The sequence below is a fragment of the Meriones unguiculatus genome, chromosome 21 (assembly GCF_030254825.1).
Source record: "Meriones unguiculatus strain TT.TT164.6M chromosome 21, Bangor_MerUng_6.1, whole genome shotgun sequence".
NCBI lineage: Eukaryota > Metazoa > Chordata > Mammalia > Rodentia > Muridae > Meriones > Meriones unguiculatus.
The window spans coordinates 57,775,330-57,790,131 of record NC_083368.1 but is presented as its reverse complement, the minus strand read 5'-3'; the positions used below and the strand labels follow the sequence as shown (position 1 = coordinate 57,790,131).

Below are 14,802 nucleotides of genomic sequence, written 5' to 3'. Positions count from 1 at the left end.
TCAAACCTGCCAACCTCTCCTTTCCTCTCTGTCAGAATGATTTGGGGAGCCCCAGGAGACGAGTGATTTGAAAGCGTACCTCTCTTTACTGCATTTCCCAGAAAGGCATATGCTTTTTGCATCAATGAATGTAGAAATCATTCCAGTTTAGAGCAAGAGGCCATAGCTTTCTAGTCAGCAGTACTGTGTTTTTCCCTGGAACTTGGGCAGAGCCGGATGGCTACCTTAGGCAACCATCTCTCTGCTTTCTTCTGTGTCACTGTGTTGGGCACTGACTCGCTCCTCTGAGGTAGGGACTACTGTGTGATGCCCTTAGCTCTACTCAGAATCTTGTCAATAAAATGCTTATCTCTTCCAGGGTCTGTGTAGTTAAGAAATCTTAAAGAGGGGCCATTTAACGGGGCATGGGTTTAAGAGGCCAGGCAGGAAGGAAGCTAGGAAACAAAGGAGGGACGATAGAAGAGAGGCAGGAAGTGGCAGGAGAGAGAGGAAGGAAGAGGCTGCAGTGCTCATTCAACAATGGGGACACCTTGGCTGTAACCTCAGGCTGGGACTATAAAATCTGTAGCATCAGTGAATAGCTAAAAGTAATTATCCTTTTTCTTTCTCTATGGCAGGAAGCCAGAGACTGCAGTCATACTGGGCTAGATGCAAACAGAAATTAGAATAAATAATGTCCATTAGATGCTCAGGGAGTTTTTCCTGTGGTCCTGTTTAAATTCTAAAGAACTTAACATGTTAAGCTATTCACAAGCAAACAGAACAAAACAAAACCCTCCTTCTCTAGTTCCCTTGTAGAATATAAGTTGTTGGAATCCTGGGCTGGGAGAAATACATCAGTGGTTTTTCTTGTTGGTTTCTGTTCCCGCAGCTTGTTTATTGGCCTTAGACTCTGTCTTTTATGTTGTCTGACACATTTGCAGAGATGACCAGTTTCAGTTTGCCTGGATGTAGCTCCGTGACTACCTCCTCTTATTCAACCCTGAAGAAACCAGCCATTAAGAATATTTAACAAATTATCGAATGTCTTTAATATGCATTTGTGTTCTTCACAATTCTTTCAAAGATTCAAACCCCATAATACTTCTTTCTCAAAAAAAAAAAAAATTATCAGAACCATGTGGATTATTGTTCATCAGTTAGATTATGTGAGCATGTTGAGTGCTTAAATGCAGTTTAATTGTTTTTATTTATTTATTTGTTTTTTAACAGATCTCGCCTGGGGTTTATTTGTAAAAACAGCACAGGGCACTGACTGGTGTCCTGTAAAGAGTGTGTAGGGGTGTGTCACACCAGTCCCTCTGTCTTCCAATTGTCAGAAGCCTTTCCTGCGGGGCCTTCACAGGGGCCTGGGCCCCTTTGGGAGCCTGAGCTGGGGCTGCGGCCTCTGCCTTGATGTGAACCTTGGGCTTTGGTTGGCAGAGCCTACGACCCTCGGCCTTAGCTTCTAATCCGCTTCCCAAGCTTGGGAAAAGCCAGACGGCTGAGCTTGCACCTTGGGCTTAACAGCCAAAGGCTTCACAAGGGCCTTGATGGCCCCTGCTCGCACACTCAACTGCCTTTGTGTTGTTCACCTGCATCTTCAGACCTCTCTGTGCTCTTGGCAAAGCACTTGTTCCTTGGGAAGTTGGGGTCCACCCCCTTAGGAGATTCGTATCTTTGTGACCAGGGTTTCTTGAAGCCGTTTCTGGGCCATCCGCGGCCCTGCTTGTGTGGGGTGGTTCTCGGGCTTGGCCATGTCTCACGGTGATCTCGGGGCCTCTGGTAAGGGCCATGTCTCACGGTGATCTCGGGGCCTCTGGTAAGGGCCATGTCTCACGGTGATCTCGGGGCCTCTGGTAATGGCCATGTCTCACGGTGATCTCGGGGCCTCTGGTAAGGGCCATGTCTCACAGTGATCTCGGGGCCTCTGGTAAGGGCCATGTCTCACGGTGATCTCGGGGCCTCTGGTAATGGCCATGTCTCACAGTAATCTCGGGGCCTCTGGTAATTTTTCTTAACAAGTATATTTTTCATGTAAAAAGCAGTAAACAAGGCCCAGTGTGCTTCCAGTGTTCCAAATGCGTTTGGGTGGTTAAAGTTTCCTCCGCTTGTAGTAGTTAATGAAATCAGGTGCTGGGATGGCTCCCCCGGTGGAGTGCCCACCATGCAAGCATGGAAGCCTGAGCGTGGACCCCTGGCACCTGCATCAGAGGCCAGGCACGGCACACCTGCCATCCCAGCCCTGGGAGACAGACACAGGAGTCCCAGGCCCTGCTGGCCGGCCTGTTCCCAGGGTTGCTAAGAGACCCTAGCTCATACATAGAGAGCAACTGAGGAAGCCCTTTGGCCTCCATGCACACACATGAACACATGTGCAGGAACACATGTGTGCGCACACGGCATAAACAAATCCTGTTAGGATTATTACGCCGTTCTTAAAGCGGCACCCACGTCAGAGATGGCACTGAAGAATGGGCCAGTGGACCTTTATCCAGCCTGAATTATGGCAGAGCAGGGTTCAATACACAACTCTGTGAGCTCACAGACCTCTTCATTTGTCGCACCCAGCCCCCTCTGTGACAGTGCCCCTTAAGTAAATATTCAGAATAAGTAAACTCGGGTCCTGGAGGCTCAGGGAGTGCATTATCTTTGCATGCAGCTTCTGCTTGTCCAGGAGTTTGTAGCCAGACTCTTCTCTCTGCTCTGGAAGATGCCGTTCTACTTGATTTGGCCATTTTTGCAGTCCGTTCATAGCTGCCAGCATTCCTCGTTACGGGGAGGCCTCACTGTCCCCTCCCTTTCCGGAGCTGGAGGACTGCGGGTACCAGCGGCTGTGTGTAGGGCAGCAGTCAGGGCTCTGGTTGGAATGTTTTGATGCCTGTGATGTTCCCAGCAGTTCAGTGAGGTGTCACCCATTTTCAGAGGAGGAGATGGCCACCAGGCAGCCCACACTGTGCTGCTGACTAGAAGGAGAAGCTGGGGCCCAAGCAAACCCCTGTGGGCTCTGGCTTTGGCTTCCCACACTGGACTCAGCCATGCTAGGTCTTCCTGGGGGAGTCCTCAGTTTCCCCATGGAAATGGAACTTCTGCTCGGCCTTGCCTTCTCTTCCTTCTTCATCGATGAGGTTGGGCTGGAAACTTCCTTCTGCCTACCCGTGCAAAGCACAATGGTGCTCACGCAAACCCCCCCCCCGGGGGGAGCATTGTCACTTCTCTGTTGGAGTTGGAGGTCCCAACTCCAGCATCAGCATTTTGTTTGTTTGCCCACAGACACGTGGGAGCCTTCACTTACGGAGCGAACTGCCTGTAAAAGGGGGAACAGACCGTCACCCTCATGGTCCGAACAATAAAGCTGATGTGATTACTGTCTAATCTCTCCTTCTTTGATAACATTTCTGGTTTAAGCAGACACAGATTTCAAGAACTGGCCAATGGCCCCAGGTGTGTTTTCTGGGGAAACAGAGGCACAGCCGCAGCCTGCTTCCAAGCAGGCCTTACCTCACCAAGTTCTCTCAAGCTGCAGCTGGCACTGTGGCTGAGGTTAAGAGGAACTTTTAATTTTCTCCTTTTCCTTTGGCAGTAAACACTTGGCTGTCTCCATCCCTAGAGTTTTTCGATGATGCTCACAGTTTGCGTTGCCAAATGAATGCGGCTCCCTAAAAGCTTCAGGGAAGAATTCATTTCCCTTTGACGCGTTCTTGGGGTAGATGGTCCTCTGTGCTTTTCCCAGAGCTCTTCTTGGCTGAGACACTCCAGCCAAGTATGGCTGTTCACCTCCAGTTCCTCCAGGCAACATCTGGGGTTTAGCATGTTCACAAAGTGATGTTCCTCCAGCGCTTCAAGCAGGAGGCCTTGTGCCTTGTCCAGTCCACCTTGTCCCTTGTGCCCTTGCAGGACAGTTGCCAGCAGTGCTCCGCGTGGTGAGGGATGAGTGAAGTCACGTCTGGACTGCATTCAACGACACTCGAGCTTCAGGCCAGAGCCAGGAAGCTAACCACCCGTGTCTGTGTGTTAATTCAAGAGAAGACCTAAAAACTTCTTAACGGGCCGCGGTGGCCCCTGGGCTTCACCGAGAGCCACCTCTAATGGCCGAAAAAAGACACGAAAGGAGTCCGCTTGAAATAAAGCCTTTGAGGGGGCTCTGGAGACTTGGAGTTAGCATAATACATTCCCATAATTGCAGTGGGAACAGAATATGAGCAGAAAGGGTGCTGGGGTGGGGGGAGGGTCCTCCGGCAGAAGATTCAAAGCTCATCCCAGCTGGGAGCCCGTGTAGCCCCAGCCTTGTCGTGACAGCCATCCAGAACGGAGTCCTCCAAATATAAAATGGGGTACTAGGGAGCTGAGCTGCTGGGGCAGAAGGTTAGGGCTTAGACATTATTTAAAAAGAACTGAACAAAGACCAAGATGGCTGCTCCAGTGTCTGGCGCTGGCCACGCTGCTCTTGAGTAAAGGCGCACAGGTTTGTCAGCTGGGGGTCGCAGCTAGCCCACCCACCCCATGGCTGGCTGTAAAAGCCCATTGCAGGGAACTGGAAAGTATCAACAGCAAACCCACCACCTCTATTCAGAGAGTCATGACTGTGTGTCTGTCTGTCTCTGTGTGTGAATCTCTGTGTTAGACAAAACGATATTCATAACAGACTGTTTTGTAGCTAGCTTTTACAGAAACCATTGGTATATAAATCATATACCCTGCAACTCAGCTATTTGGAGAACGCAATGATTTTAGTGAATTTACAGACTGTTTGAGCATCAGCACAGCACAGCTTTAGAACATTTCCATCTTGTAGCCAACTCCTCTCACTCAATATGCTACAAACATTTTTTCCAGGTGAACGCATATCTGTATGGTTTTAGGATATCCTGCTGTGTGGCTGTGTCACACTAGTACCAATATTGATCCTTATGAAGGTTCCTTTTGACATACTTTGCTCCTTTGCTATTCCAACTTGGCAATACCGTCCAAATATTTTCATAGAATAAATTCTTTCAAATGGTCTTGCTGCGTCAAAGAGGTACTGTAATTTCTAAAATCAAATTGCCAAATGTACAGAAAGTTTTCCTCCTACTAACAGTGCAAGGCTGTGTTTATTTCTTCACGCCCTTGATAACATTGTGTGGCCAGTCTTTTGTTGTCCCGCAATCTGATGAAAGAAAAACGGTTTCCTTCAATATAAAAAAATCCACTGAGGATCAGTATCTTTCACGTTTTATTGGCTTTTTCCATCTTGTGTTTTTGGGAGATAGGTACTTTTCTTTTGAAATGTTGGTCTTTCTTTCTTTTTTTTTTTTTAATATCTTTAAGTATTAACAAGTTCCATATCTCTAACATTCATCTGTCATCAACATTGCTGTGAATATAAATTTCTTTAAATGTCAGGCACTTGGCGGAGCAGTGGCAAGCACGTGGAGCAAGCCGGTGCGGACTCTTCCCTCGCGGAGCCCACACTGCTCCCCCACACCCTTTCTTCTTTTTTCAGAGGGTCTCACATATCCTGAGCTGGCCAGAGACAACCTGGACCAACCTGGGGCCTCGTGCCACCACCTCCCAAGTCCTGGGGTGGTGTCCTGCCTTACCACGTGTGGTTTTCTGAGGTCTTGAGTTCAAGCCCAGGGCTTCATGCTTGCCACCAGCTCACTGACATCGCTAGTCCCAGCCTTTCAACGTCCTTAACACTCCTCCTTGCTCAGAACCTTACTTTTTGAACCACGGTTCCAAGAATTCATAATCGTGTGCACATGGCTGTTTTAACAAGCCTAAACGACATGCAGATCTTAGAATGTGCTGATTCAAGACAGTCATGGCGGCACACACCTGTAATCCCACACTCGAGAGGCCAAGGCAGGCAGATCTCTGTGAATTCGAGGCCAGGATTGTCCACATGGTGGGTTCCAGACCAGCTTGGGCTCCACATTGAGTGTCTGTCTATCTGTCTCTCCTTTCTTCCCTCCTTCAGCTCCCCTCCCACACCTCAGTAAAAGCAGAATTCTTTCAACAATTACTAGGTACCTGTATTCCAAGCACTGGTGATGTTGGAGATGACATGCCACAGTGGCCCCTAACAGCGAGGACAGTTGGTCTGTCATTTGTGAAATAATGTCATCATACTAGCCAAAGGTTTCCTTTTCTTACCAATCTGCATCAAGAAGATGACAACTTCTTACTTGGCCAAACTAAGCAGCTGAAATGCAGCTTTCTCTGACTCACCTTCAGCATCTTGACACAAGGCTTGGAGGGAAATATTTTCCAAAAGATGAAGGAGTCTGACCAAACCTTCAGTCTAAAATGCCTTTAGTGGTGGTGGTGGTGTTTGTTTGAGACAGGGTCTTTCTGAAGAGCCTGAGGCTGGGTCCAAGCTCAGTTTTTTTTTTTGTCTGAGCCATGACTGCAGGGCTGTGCCCCCATGCCTGGCTGGGAAGACCTTTCCCCTCATCTTGGGATGCAAACACTTCTAACCAAGCCTCATTCTGGTTTTTAGAATATTTTAGAATATTTGCTAGGAAAAACTATTAAAATAGAACTCCAAGATGGAATGCTTTTGGACCTTAAAGCCATTTTCTATGAAAAAGAAGACTTAAGGCTGGGGCTGGCAACGTCGTGAAATCTGAGTGGTACAGAGGGAGAAGGCCCAGTCTGCCTGCAGCCTGTCTTCCAGAGCCTTCTGTCACATTACCCCAGCTCTCCATTCCCATGCTGGGGACACAGAGGAAACCAAGGTCATTTCTTAAAGAAGGTGGGTAGTGTGGCTGCACGGATGGCTCAGCGGTTAAGAGCACTGGCTGTTCTTCCAAAGAACCTGGGTTCAAATCCCAGCACCCACACGGCAGCTCCAGGGGAACTGACGTCCTCACACAGACACATATGCAGGCAAAACACCAATGTCAGTAAAGTAGTCTTTAAAAATTCCTAAGAAGGCAGCCGAGTCCATGTACTGTGATGCTGGTAAGCGTGCTAGCTCAAGCCTGAGGGTCACCATGCTGGTAACTGCTATGGCAAGCCTGAGGGTCACCATGCTGATAACTGTGCTAGCTCAAGCCTGAGGGTCACCGTGCTGGTAACTGCTATGGCAAGCCTGAGGGTCACCATGCTGGTAAGCGTGCTAGCTCAAGCCTGAGGGTCACCAGGGAGGTCAGGAACGTGGGAAGGTGGGGACAGAAGAGGCAGCAGAGGGACGCACTGGGCACCACAGGGGGGATCTGGCAAACAGCTTCCATCCTGCCAGGTGAGGCGCCCCCCAGCGCACTAGTTCCTAAGTGTCCCTGGCTGGGTGCTCAGGCTTTATCGTCCGGAAATGATTTCATTTCGCTTCCGTGCTTTCTTCCAGGGCCGTTCAGGAGCGGGAGGCTGCATTCTGACTGCCAGTCACCAGCTGGCTCACCCACACCCTGGCCTTTGGAGAGCAGTGCTTCAGCAGGACTCCTAGATTCTGCCACACTGCAGGCCTTTAAAATGAAGGCAAGCAGTCGGCTGCTTTTGCTGAGTCCCTCCTCACCCTGGAGTGCCAGGCTTTTGGGTGGCAGCTGTGGCTCTTGCCAATACTAAGATATGAACAAATCACCCCAGTGCCTCTTGGATGCAGCTTCACGGGACCCTGGAATGCAGGAGAGCTTAGGGGTCATTGAGTTCAACCACCTGCACATTTCTGTTGAGACCTCTGGGAACTAAGTCCCTTCTGCCCTGGTGAAAAACGTGGACGCCACGTGCATTTCACACACAAACCCTAAGGTCCTATTTCTTATACAATCAGACTTTATTGGGTTGCCTAGATGGGACTGGGAGAAGGAAGAGGCAGGGGCTTAGGGCTGCTTCAGTAGGGGTGCCTGAAGGTGTGGTCCATGATGGTCAGCAGGGCCAGCCACGTCTCCTCCGCTGTGGGGACAATCTGGGAAGCGGGCAGCAGGAAGCCCCTGCGCCCGGTGTCCCGGAGCTCGAAAGTGAACGAATACTTGATGCCCTGGCTGTAGGTCCAGTCAATAGTGCTCCCGCTGGCCTGATCTGGGGAGGGGGAGACACAGGGAAGAGTGTGAGGCTCGCTCGCTGGCAAGACAAGCTGAGTTAGCACCCAAAGCCCCGAGCCTGTGTCCTGCCAGATAGCTCTGTCTTCTGGGGCTGCTGTTGGCACAGAGGGCCTCAGGAAACTCCTGCTGGGCCTAGGCCAAGAGGCCCAAATGGTCCAGCCGCAACCAGTGGTGGCTGTCCTATTCATTAGCAGAATGCCAAAAAGTCTGAAATTGCAAAAGCCCATCTGAAAACTGTCTCCGCCCAGCAGTCACCTCAATGACATTGCTAAATATGCCAGAGCCCCCTGCTTGGGTGATCAGGAACTGACCTCCAGGGACTCTGGTCTGCTGAGGAAAGCGGAGCAAAGCCTGTCTGTCTTTCCTCGGGAGAGAAGATCTCCCAAGTTTGCAGTGCACACTGCCTCACAAAGCTGCTTTTGTCGAATTGGGCATTAGGAAAGGGAGGTGGGCTTCACATCAGAGTTTCACTTCAGGACCCAAAGTGCAGCAAAACCACTGGACTCAGGCTGGAAACCATTTCCAAAGAAAGCCTAGGATCTGGGCAAGTTTCTCCTTGGGTGAGACCACCTAGAGGCCACACCGCACCTAGGGTCAGAGCCTTTCAGCAAAGAAGCGTGGGACAAGAGTATATGCATCTCCCAGCCTGATGTCTGCATCCAGCTCTGCCTGCCAGGCTGAGGCAAACACCCCACACCACTTCACAGGAGCTCAGCCTTCACTCCAGAAGGTTCTTCTGCCTGGAGGCCTATTCCCTGGACAGAGGGCCTCCCTGGCTTTTCTTCATTTCCTTCATCACTAGTCCAGGTTCTTCCTACCCTGGTTTCCCCTCCACCCGAGTGCTCCTGATGCCCCTGCCCTACTCTGTTATTTCCCCTACATTTATCAGCGGATCTACTGTGGCTCCTGAGCACAGTCACTCTTCCTGCCTTATTCTAAGCACGCAAGACGAGGCCTGGTGCAGAGCAGGTATCAGTAAATGCCCTGGCTGACGGTCTTCCGTGTGCGCACGTGTGTGTGGGTAGGAGCATCTCTCATATCCTGTAAGGAAGCGGTGGAAAGGCATTTCTTAAACAAAACTTTATGGAGACCTATAAACCCCACCAGAGTTCCACCTCATCCGTGCAGGGATCCAGATGGAACGGCAAGATAGGAGGACAGATATGCTCAAAGGAGCCTACTGAACTGTCAGAGAAGACAGGGTTCAATGTCAGGAAAGGACATCGTCCACCCTTCAAATGACTCAGCCAGTGGCTCCCAGCACTGAATACAAGGCAAGAAGAGGCAGCTGCTGCCAGCTTCCCAGCCCCAAGAAACTTACAGATTGTATCAATGATGCTGCCATACTTGTACTTGGTCCCGTAGAGAGATGTCAGGGCTGTCAGAGCAGACTTGGCTAGCTGATCCTGGAGAGAACATTGAGCAATGCCACCGTCAGAGCCAGGGTGGCCCAGAAGCGGACACAGCATAATCGGGCCTGTGTCTTCTGCCAGGTCAGCCCTGCTGCCTTCAGGTGAGCCCTAGAGTGTGGTAGCAGTAGGCCTCCCCGCCGTCTCCTCAGGATGGGTGGATGAGTCTGCAGAGGTAGGGCCTAGCCTTGCCTCTTGCCTGTCATGTGTCAGAAGGGACTCAGCCACACCTTACGCTTCTGTTTCCCACAAATAGAGCAGGTCTGTCCTGCTGGTTGACACAAATCATCCTGCCAGACTCCCCCAAATCATCAGGAGACGGAAGAGGGGGACACTGGTGCATCAGCAGGTCCTTAGCCTTAATCAGCCCTGAGGGGTGAAACCCAAGTCTCTCAAAGTGGGGCCCCAGGGGCAGCCTGGACAAAGGGTCAGGCCCATCACCCACCAGCTCCTCCTTGTCGGGCGCTGGTTCTGACGTGTAGCCGTAGGGATAGAGAAGGAGCTGGGAGTAGCTGTGGATGGAGATGAAGGCCTTGATATTCCCATGGCTCGTCACAAAGTCCACGATGGCCTTGACCTCTGCCTCAGAGTTGGGAAACTTGCCGTGGTAAGTGTCTGAGCAGGGGTTGCTGCTTGCTCCAGCCTCTGTGGGAAGGCAGCGGAGACAGTTCTTCAGCCGTGTGGCATGGCCTCCAGTGTACGTCCCAGAGGCAAGGGAGGTGGGGGACATGGAGCCTCCCCCCTCCCAGGGTTAAGGAGTGCCGGCATCAAGCCATGAGGAGCCGGGCTTCCTTTTCCAGCCCGGTTTGAGCAGAGTTGGAGACTGAGCTAGGCAACCCCCAGCAAGTTCCATCCAGAAGGAACTTTCTTGTTACAAACAAGGCCATAGGCCTGAGGGCCACCTCCACACCAGAGAGCCCTCGGCAGAGCCCACCTTCTCCCCCACTGCTGGGTCAGGAGAGGGGTAGGGAAGGCAGACACATTCTCCCGCCCCGCCACAGGAAGTCTTACTCCCGAAGCCAGCGTCCCAGTTCCTGTTGGGGTCCACCCCGACGCAGAGGGAGCCCTGTGTGCGCGACCGAGTCTTGCGCCACATGCGGTTCTGAGGAAGGAGAAAGGGTGAGATGGGCCAACACAGCTGGACTGCTAGCTTGCTGCATTTGCCGTAGAATAAAAACCGCTATGCAGAGCAGGGCCGGCGCGTGCCTCTCAGCTGAGGACAGTGTCGGATTTACAGCGTCCAGAGTTCTGTGCTGTTGTGACTGAACGTGGAGATGCTGGCGGAATCTAGTGGGTAGGTCCAGGGGCTACTGAGCATAGACAGCCCCCAATGACAAAGAGTCATCCACCCAAGATGGCAGCCGTGCCTAGGCTGAGAGTCCCAGTTCCCAAGAGGACAGGCCTGCTTCCTTCAGCAGCAGGGGCTGGGCACATGCGGGCTTGGAGCTACATCCTGCTGTCCCAGGGAACCAGAGGCAGCTGTACCGTGTTGTGGGTGTAGGCGAAACCGTCGGGGTTGGTGACAATCTCCAGGAAGACGTCCATGCTGTCAAGAATGGCTGTGAAGGCTGGGTCCTGGCCGTAGTCGCTAGTGATCTGGTGGATGGAGGAGGGAAAAGCAGACCATCTGCCATGTTGGTACAACTGACACATTCTCTGGCCTCCTTTGGGGCCATCGCTTCTGGGAAGGGATGGTCCAACCTCCCATGGCCTGTGAACACCAGAGCCCTCCCCACCACCCAGCTTTACCTTTTTGGCAAACCAGACCCCGCTGGCCTGCGTGACCCACTCCCTGGAATGGATGCCAGTATCAATCCAGATTGCTGGACGGTTGGTCCCTCCAGTACTGAACTGCAGAAGAGGCAGGGAAATGAGGCACAGCTTTCCAGCCAGGCCCCAGTTTACTCCCTGCAAGGGAACCCGCCCGGGCCAGAAGCCGCTGCTCTCTGTATATATGAATTGGGGGGGGGGGGGTTGTGGGACCTTCCTTTGGGAAGTTATGGGATCAGGGGCCAGACAAGGACCCTACAAAGCTTGGACTTCCCTGCTCTGGCCCTGTTCTGATGCTCAGGTAGTCCTGTGGGAAGTCACCAGGAAAACATTTTATTTGGATGCCAGATTCCATGATATTCTCATACTGCAGCACTTGACTGGCACTGCCTGGGTCACCTCAAACTTTGTAGACACGAGTATAGCCACGCAGGCCAGTGCAAATGCTCAAGCCTTCGCAAACAGCCGCAGAGGGACTGTGGAGAGCAGGACATTCCATCCTGCATCTCCAAGCGCCCACACTCTTGTCTGGTGGCCCACACGGGGTCCATTTCTGCATGTGTGCCCTTGTCTGCACGCAGGCCTCCCTTACCTTCAGTACATAGATGGGCCGGCCTTCAAAGGTGTCACCAATCTGGATCTTGCTTACAAGCTGTGGGTGCTCTGCCACCAGGAGGTCCATGAATTCATAGATCTGGGATGGGAAGGAGGGGGAGAGAAGCCTCAGCAGCCTGGTAGAGCCGTGGCTTCACCCTGACCACAGGAACGCATGGGTGAAGTAGGGTTACCCACAGCCAGGCCAGCCCTGAGCCTGCTCTGTGTGCTGCTGCTGGCCAAGCCCTCACCTCGTCCAGGCTGTGATAGGTGGTATAACTGAAGGTGTCCGTGGACAGGGTCCTGGTTCTGGCCACTGTGGACATCTGCTCCTGTTCCTCGTCCAGCAGTGACTGTACATCTTCAATCATGATCTCGTAGCTAATATCGTGATATTCCAAGAACGCTTTGACAGACTGGAGGCTGGGGAAGGGCACTCGGACATCGATGGGGTCACCAGCCCGGGCAGGGTCCCTCCAGAAGTCCAGCTAGGAAGGACAGAAGCCGGAGCTGGGCGGGAGGCACCAGCCAGGGCAATGGAGTGGGGAGAGCCTGAGGAGGGTCATCGGCCTGAGAAGCTCCCACAGAGCTGGCTTGAGGCATGGGTGCTGGAAGCAGAGGCAGCAGGGGGAACCTAGGGCACAGGATGCAGTCCAGTGTGGTCTGGAAATGGCCAGAATGGAAAGGCTTTGAGGAGCTGACTGCATGGGGATGGGAGGTGGCCCCAGCTGGCCCAGGAAGTCTCCCGGTCCTCACCGAGGCCCTAGCTGCGCCCTGGCTCTAACCTGCAAATGCTCCAGGTCCTCCAGCTCCTTCACCTTCTGCACCTGGGCCTCATCGGCTGCAGAGACGCGGAGAACCTGGTGCCTGCACAGAGCAGAAGGGGCCGAGAACCTAAGGTACCCCAACGCTTCCCAGGCAGGGCCCTCGGAGATGCAAGGGGGTCTGAGCAACGGGAGACAGAACTTCTCTTCGCTCCCTGTCTTTGGAAGATTCTAGACTTTCATGCTGTTTAGACTGGTCTATCTCCAAGCCAGCCTGACCTCCTCCTTGTCCTTCTAAAAATTCCTTCTCAGAGCTCAGTCCTCTCAGGGTCCAAAAGAAACTGGACCCTGCCAGGCCCCCTCTGCCCCCTCACCCAGGCTGCTGTCTCTGGGTGGTGTCAGTCTGTCTTCTCTGGCCATGTCCCCACATGTCTGTCTCCTCCCCCGACCCAGGACATCTGCCTCCTCTCCACATGCCTACCCCACAAACTTCTCATTGCCCAAGACTGCCTCCAGCAGCACACTCAAAATCAGCAGCCTCCACATGGTGGGAAGGACGGGCGAGGGCGGGACTGAGGTCTGAGGCCTTTTTAAACAGGGGTCCCCTGGTAGGCCTGGGGGCTGTTCCCCTCACATCTGGTCCAGTCCCACGGGGAGGGAGAGGTGGGCGCTCCAAACCCTGACACCGTCTCACTCATCCTGATAAAGTAGCTGGGAACAAGGCAGGTGGGGCGATAAGGCAGGCTTCCACCCCTGGCCATGAGGGACAGCTGGGCCTCGGGCCTCCCAGCTGGGACTCCTCGTCTGGCTTCCCACGGCCCCAGATACCTTGTTAGTACACCACATCAGAAACAAGGACGGACGTATTTGGGTTTTAACAGTGCCCGGATTTATTTATTTATTTAACAATAAATGCACAAGTTACATCAATTTCATTGGTTTTAATTCCCCAGCTACAGATTTCACTTGATATTCATGGCCGCTGGCAGACACAGGTTCTTCCTGATTGCTGATATTGACGCTGTGATCACATTACACTTCACACAACACTGGAGAGCTTCCCCCAAAGAGTTAACGTGCCTGCTGGGTTCAGAAGGACCTTAGTAAAGGCAGGATCAGATACAGGTGGTGAGATAAGAGTCTGGCATAGCCAACCCTGCCGTGGAGCTATCGGGCACAGGGCTGCCAAGTGCTAACCTGGTTCAAGGTCCGGGGCTGGCTCTAGGGTTTTCTGAGTCTGGGTGACAAATGGAGGTTAGTCATGTCAAGCAAGGAGGCCAGGCTGGACAGAAATCCCAAGGAAGAGACTCGGGAGTTTGCAGCCTGCCCATACTGTTTCGCGTGAACCTGGTAGGTCATGGGTAGTTGCATGCCAGCCCGTATTTTGTGTCCTCTTACGTGTGACCCAGGTGAAGGGTTGCCTCATTCATTGTGGCATCGGATAAGCTCACAGGCCTGCTTGGGTTGGTTGGTTTGTTTTTTCCTTTTCTCTTCTGATAGCTTTGAAATGCGATTAGTGATCTTTTGTGTAGATAAGTTATTTTTCAGCCTGTGCCTTGTGGGACTGGACAAGAGATGGTCATGTATACACACACACACACACACACACGTGCACGCACGCACCCCAACAGGATGCAGAATCACTTTGCCTCAGCACCTGCCCTCGGAATGGGGCACGCTGCTGGGTTTGGTTTGGTCATATGCTTGTGCGCGTGGAGATCAGAACATAAGCTCAGCTTGTTCATTAGGAGGCACCACTTTGTTATTTTCAATCTATTTATATTCTCACTCCTCACTCAAAAGTCACGGCTCAGGTGGGCCTCGTTCCAGGGAGGGCCAACAATTTTTTTTTCCATTCAAGCTTCTATCAAGTTGCTCTTCTGCTACATGTTAAAAAAAAAAAAAAAGACATTCTCTAACTTCAGAAAAGAACAAAATGGGATGGAGGGGTGCCCACTGGGTAGGTAACCATGGTGATCTCTGTGGGGCCCTCCAGCTGGGACACATTACAACTCCAGGACATTTGGATTTCTTTTTTACAAAATCAAGCCACGGAGAAGTATCTAGAAAGGGGGAAGAGTGCTTCCTCAGGTCTGTGGGCACTCAGAAGCCACTGAGGGTTTCAGACTGGCAGCAGGGTAGCCAGGGAGGTTGGGGACAGCCACGTTTCACCGAGGCTTTGGTGTGCTGTGGGAGTTTGGAGGAGCAAGCTCCCATCTGCACCCTCCTTCAGTTTTGCCTCCGGAAATGCTCCGGGAAGCC

General features: G+C 52.2%; 1 protein-coding gene across 1 annotated transcript; it reads right to left on the bottom strand.

Annotated features, from left to right (window-relative positions):
- Positions 1-7,716: 7,716 nt before the first annotated feature.
- Positions 7,717-13,335, bottom strand: Cpa1 (carboxypeptidase A1). Its single transcript, XM_021641314.2, has 10 exons — positions 13,022-13,335; positions 12,562-12,643; positions 12,028-12,264; positions 11,775-11,876; positions 11,162-11,263; positions 10,898-11,008; positions 10,424-10,514; positions 9,858-10,057; positions 9,325-9,409; positions 7,717-7,980 (listed from the first exon to the last, which is right to left on the bottom strand). Exons 1-10 carry the CDS (start codon positions 13,084-13,086, stop codon positions 7,793-7,795), a joined length of 1,263 nt encoding a protein of 420 aa, XP_021496989.1. The 5' UTR covers positions 13,087-13,335; the 3' UTR covers positions 7,717-7,792.
- Positions 13,336-14,802: the final 1,467 nt, after the last annotated feature.

Bases quoted from the DNA above. Each gene is read 5' to 3' on its own strand.
- Cpa1 (XM_021641314.2), bottom strand. From the start codon at position 13,086: ATGTGGAGGCTGCTGATTTTGAGTGTGCTGCTGGAGGCAGTCTTGGGC. The intron at 11,264-11,774 runs GTAAGGGAGGCC...CCTCTTCTGCAG, and splicing joins GGCCCATCTATGTACTGAAG to TTCAGTACTGGAGGGACCAA. The intron at 11,009-11,161 runs GTAAAGCTGGGT...TCCATCCACCAG, and splicing joins GGGTCTGGTTTGCCAAAAAG to ATCACTAGCGACTACGGCCA.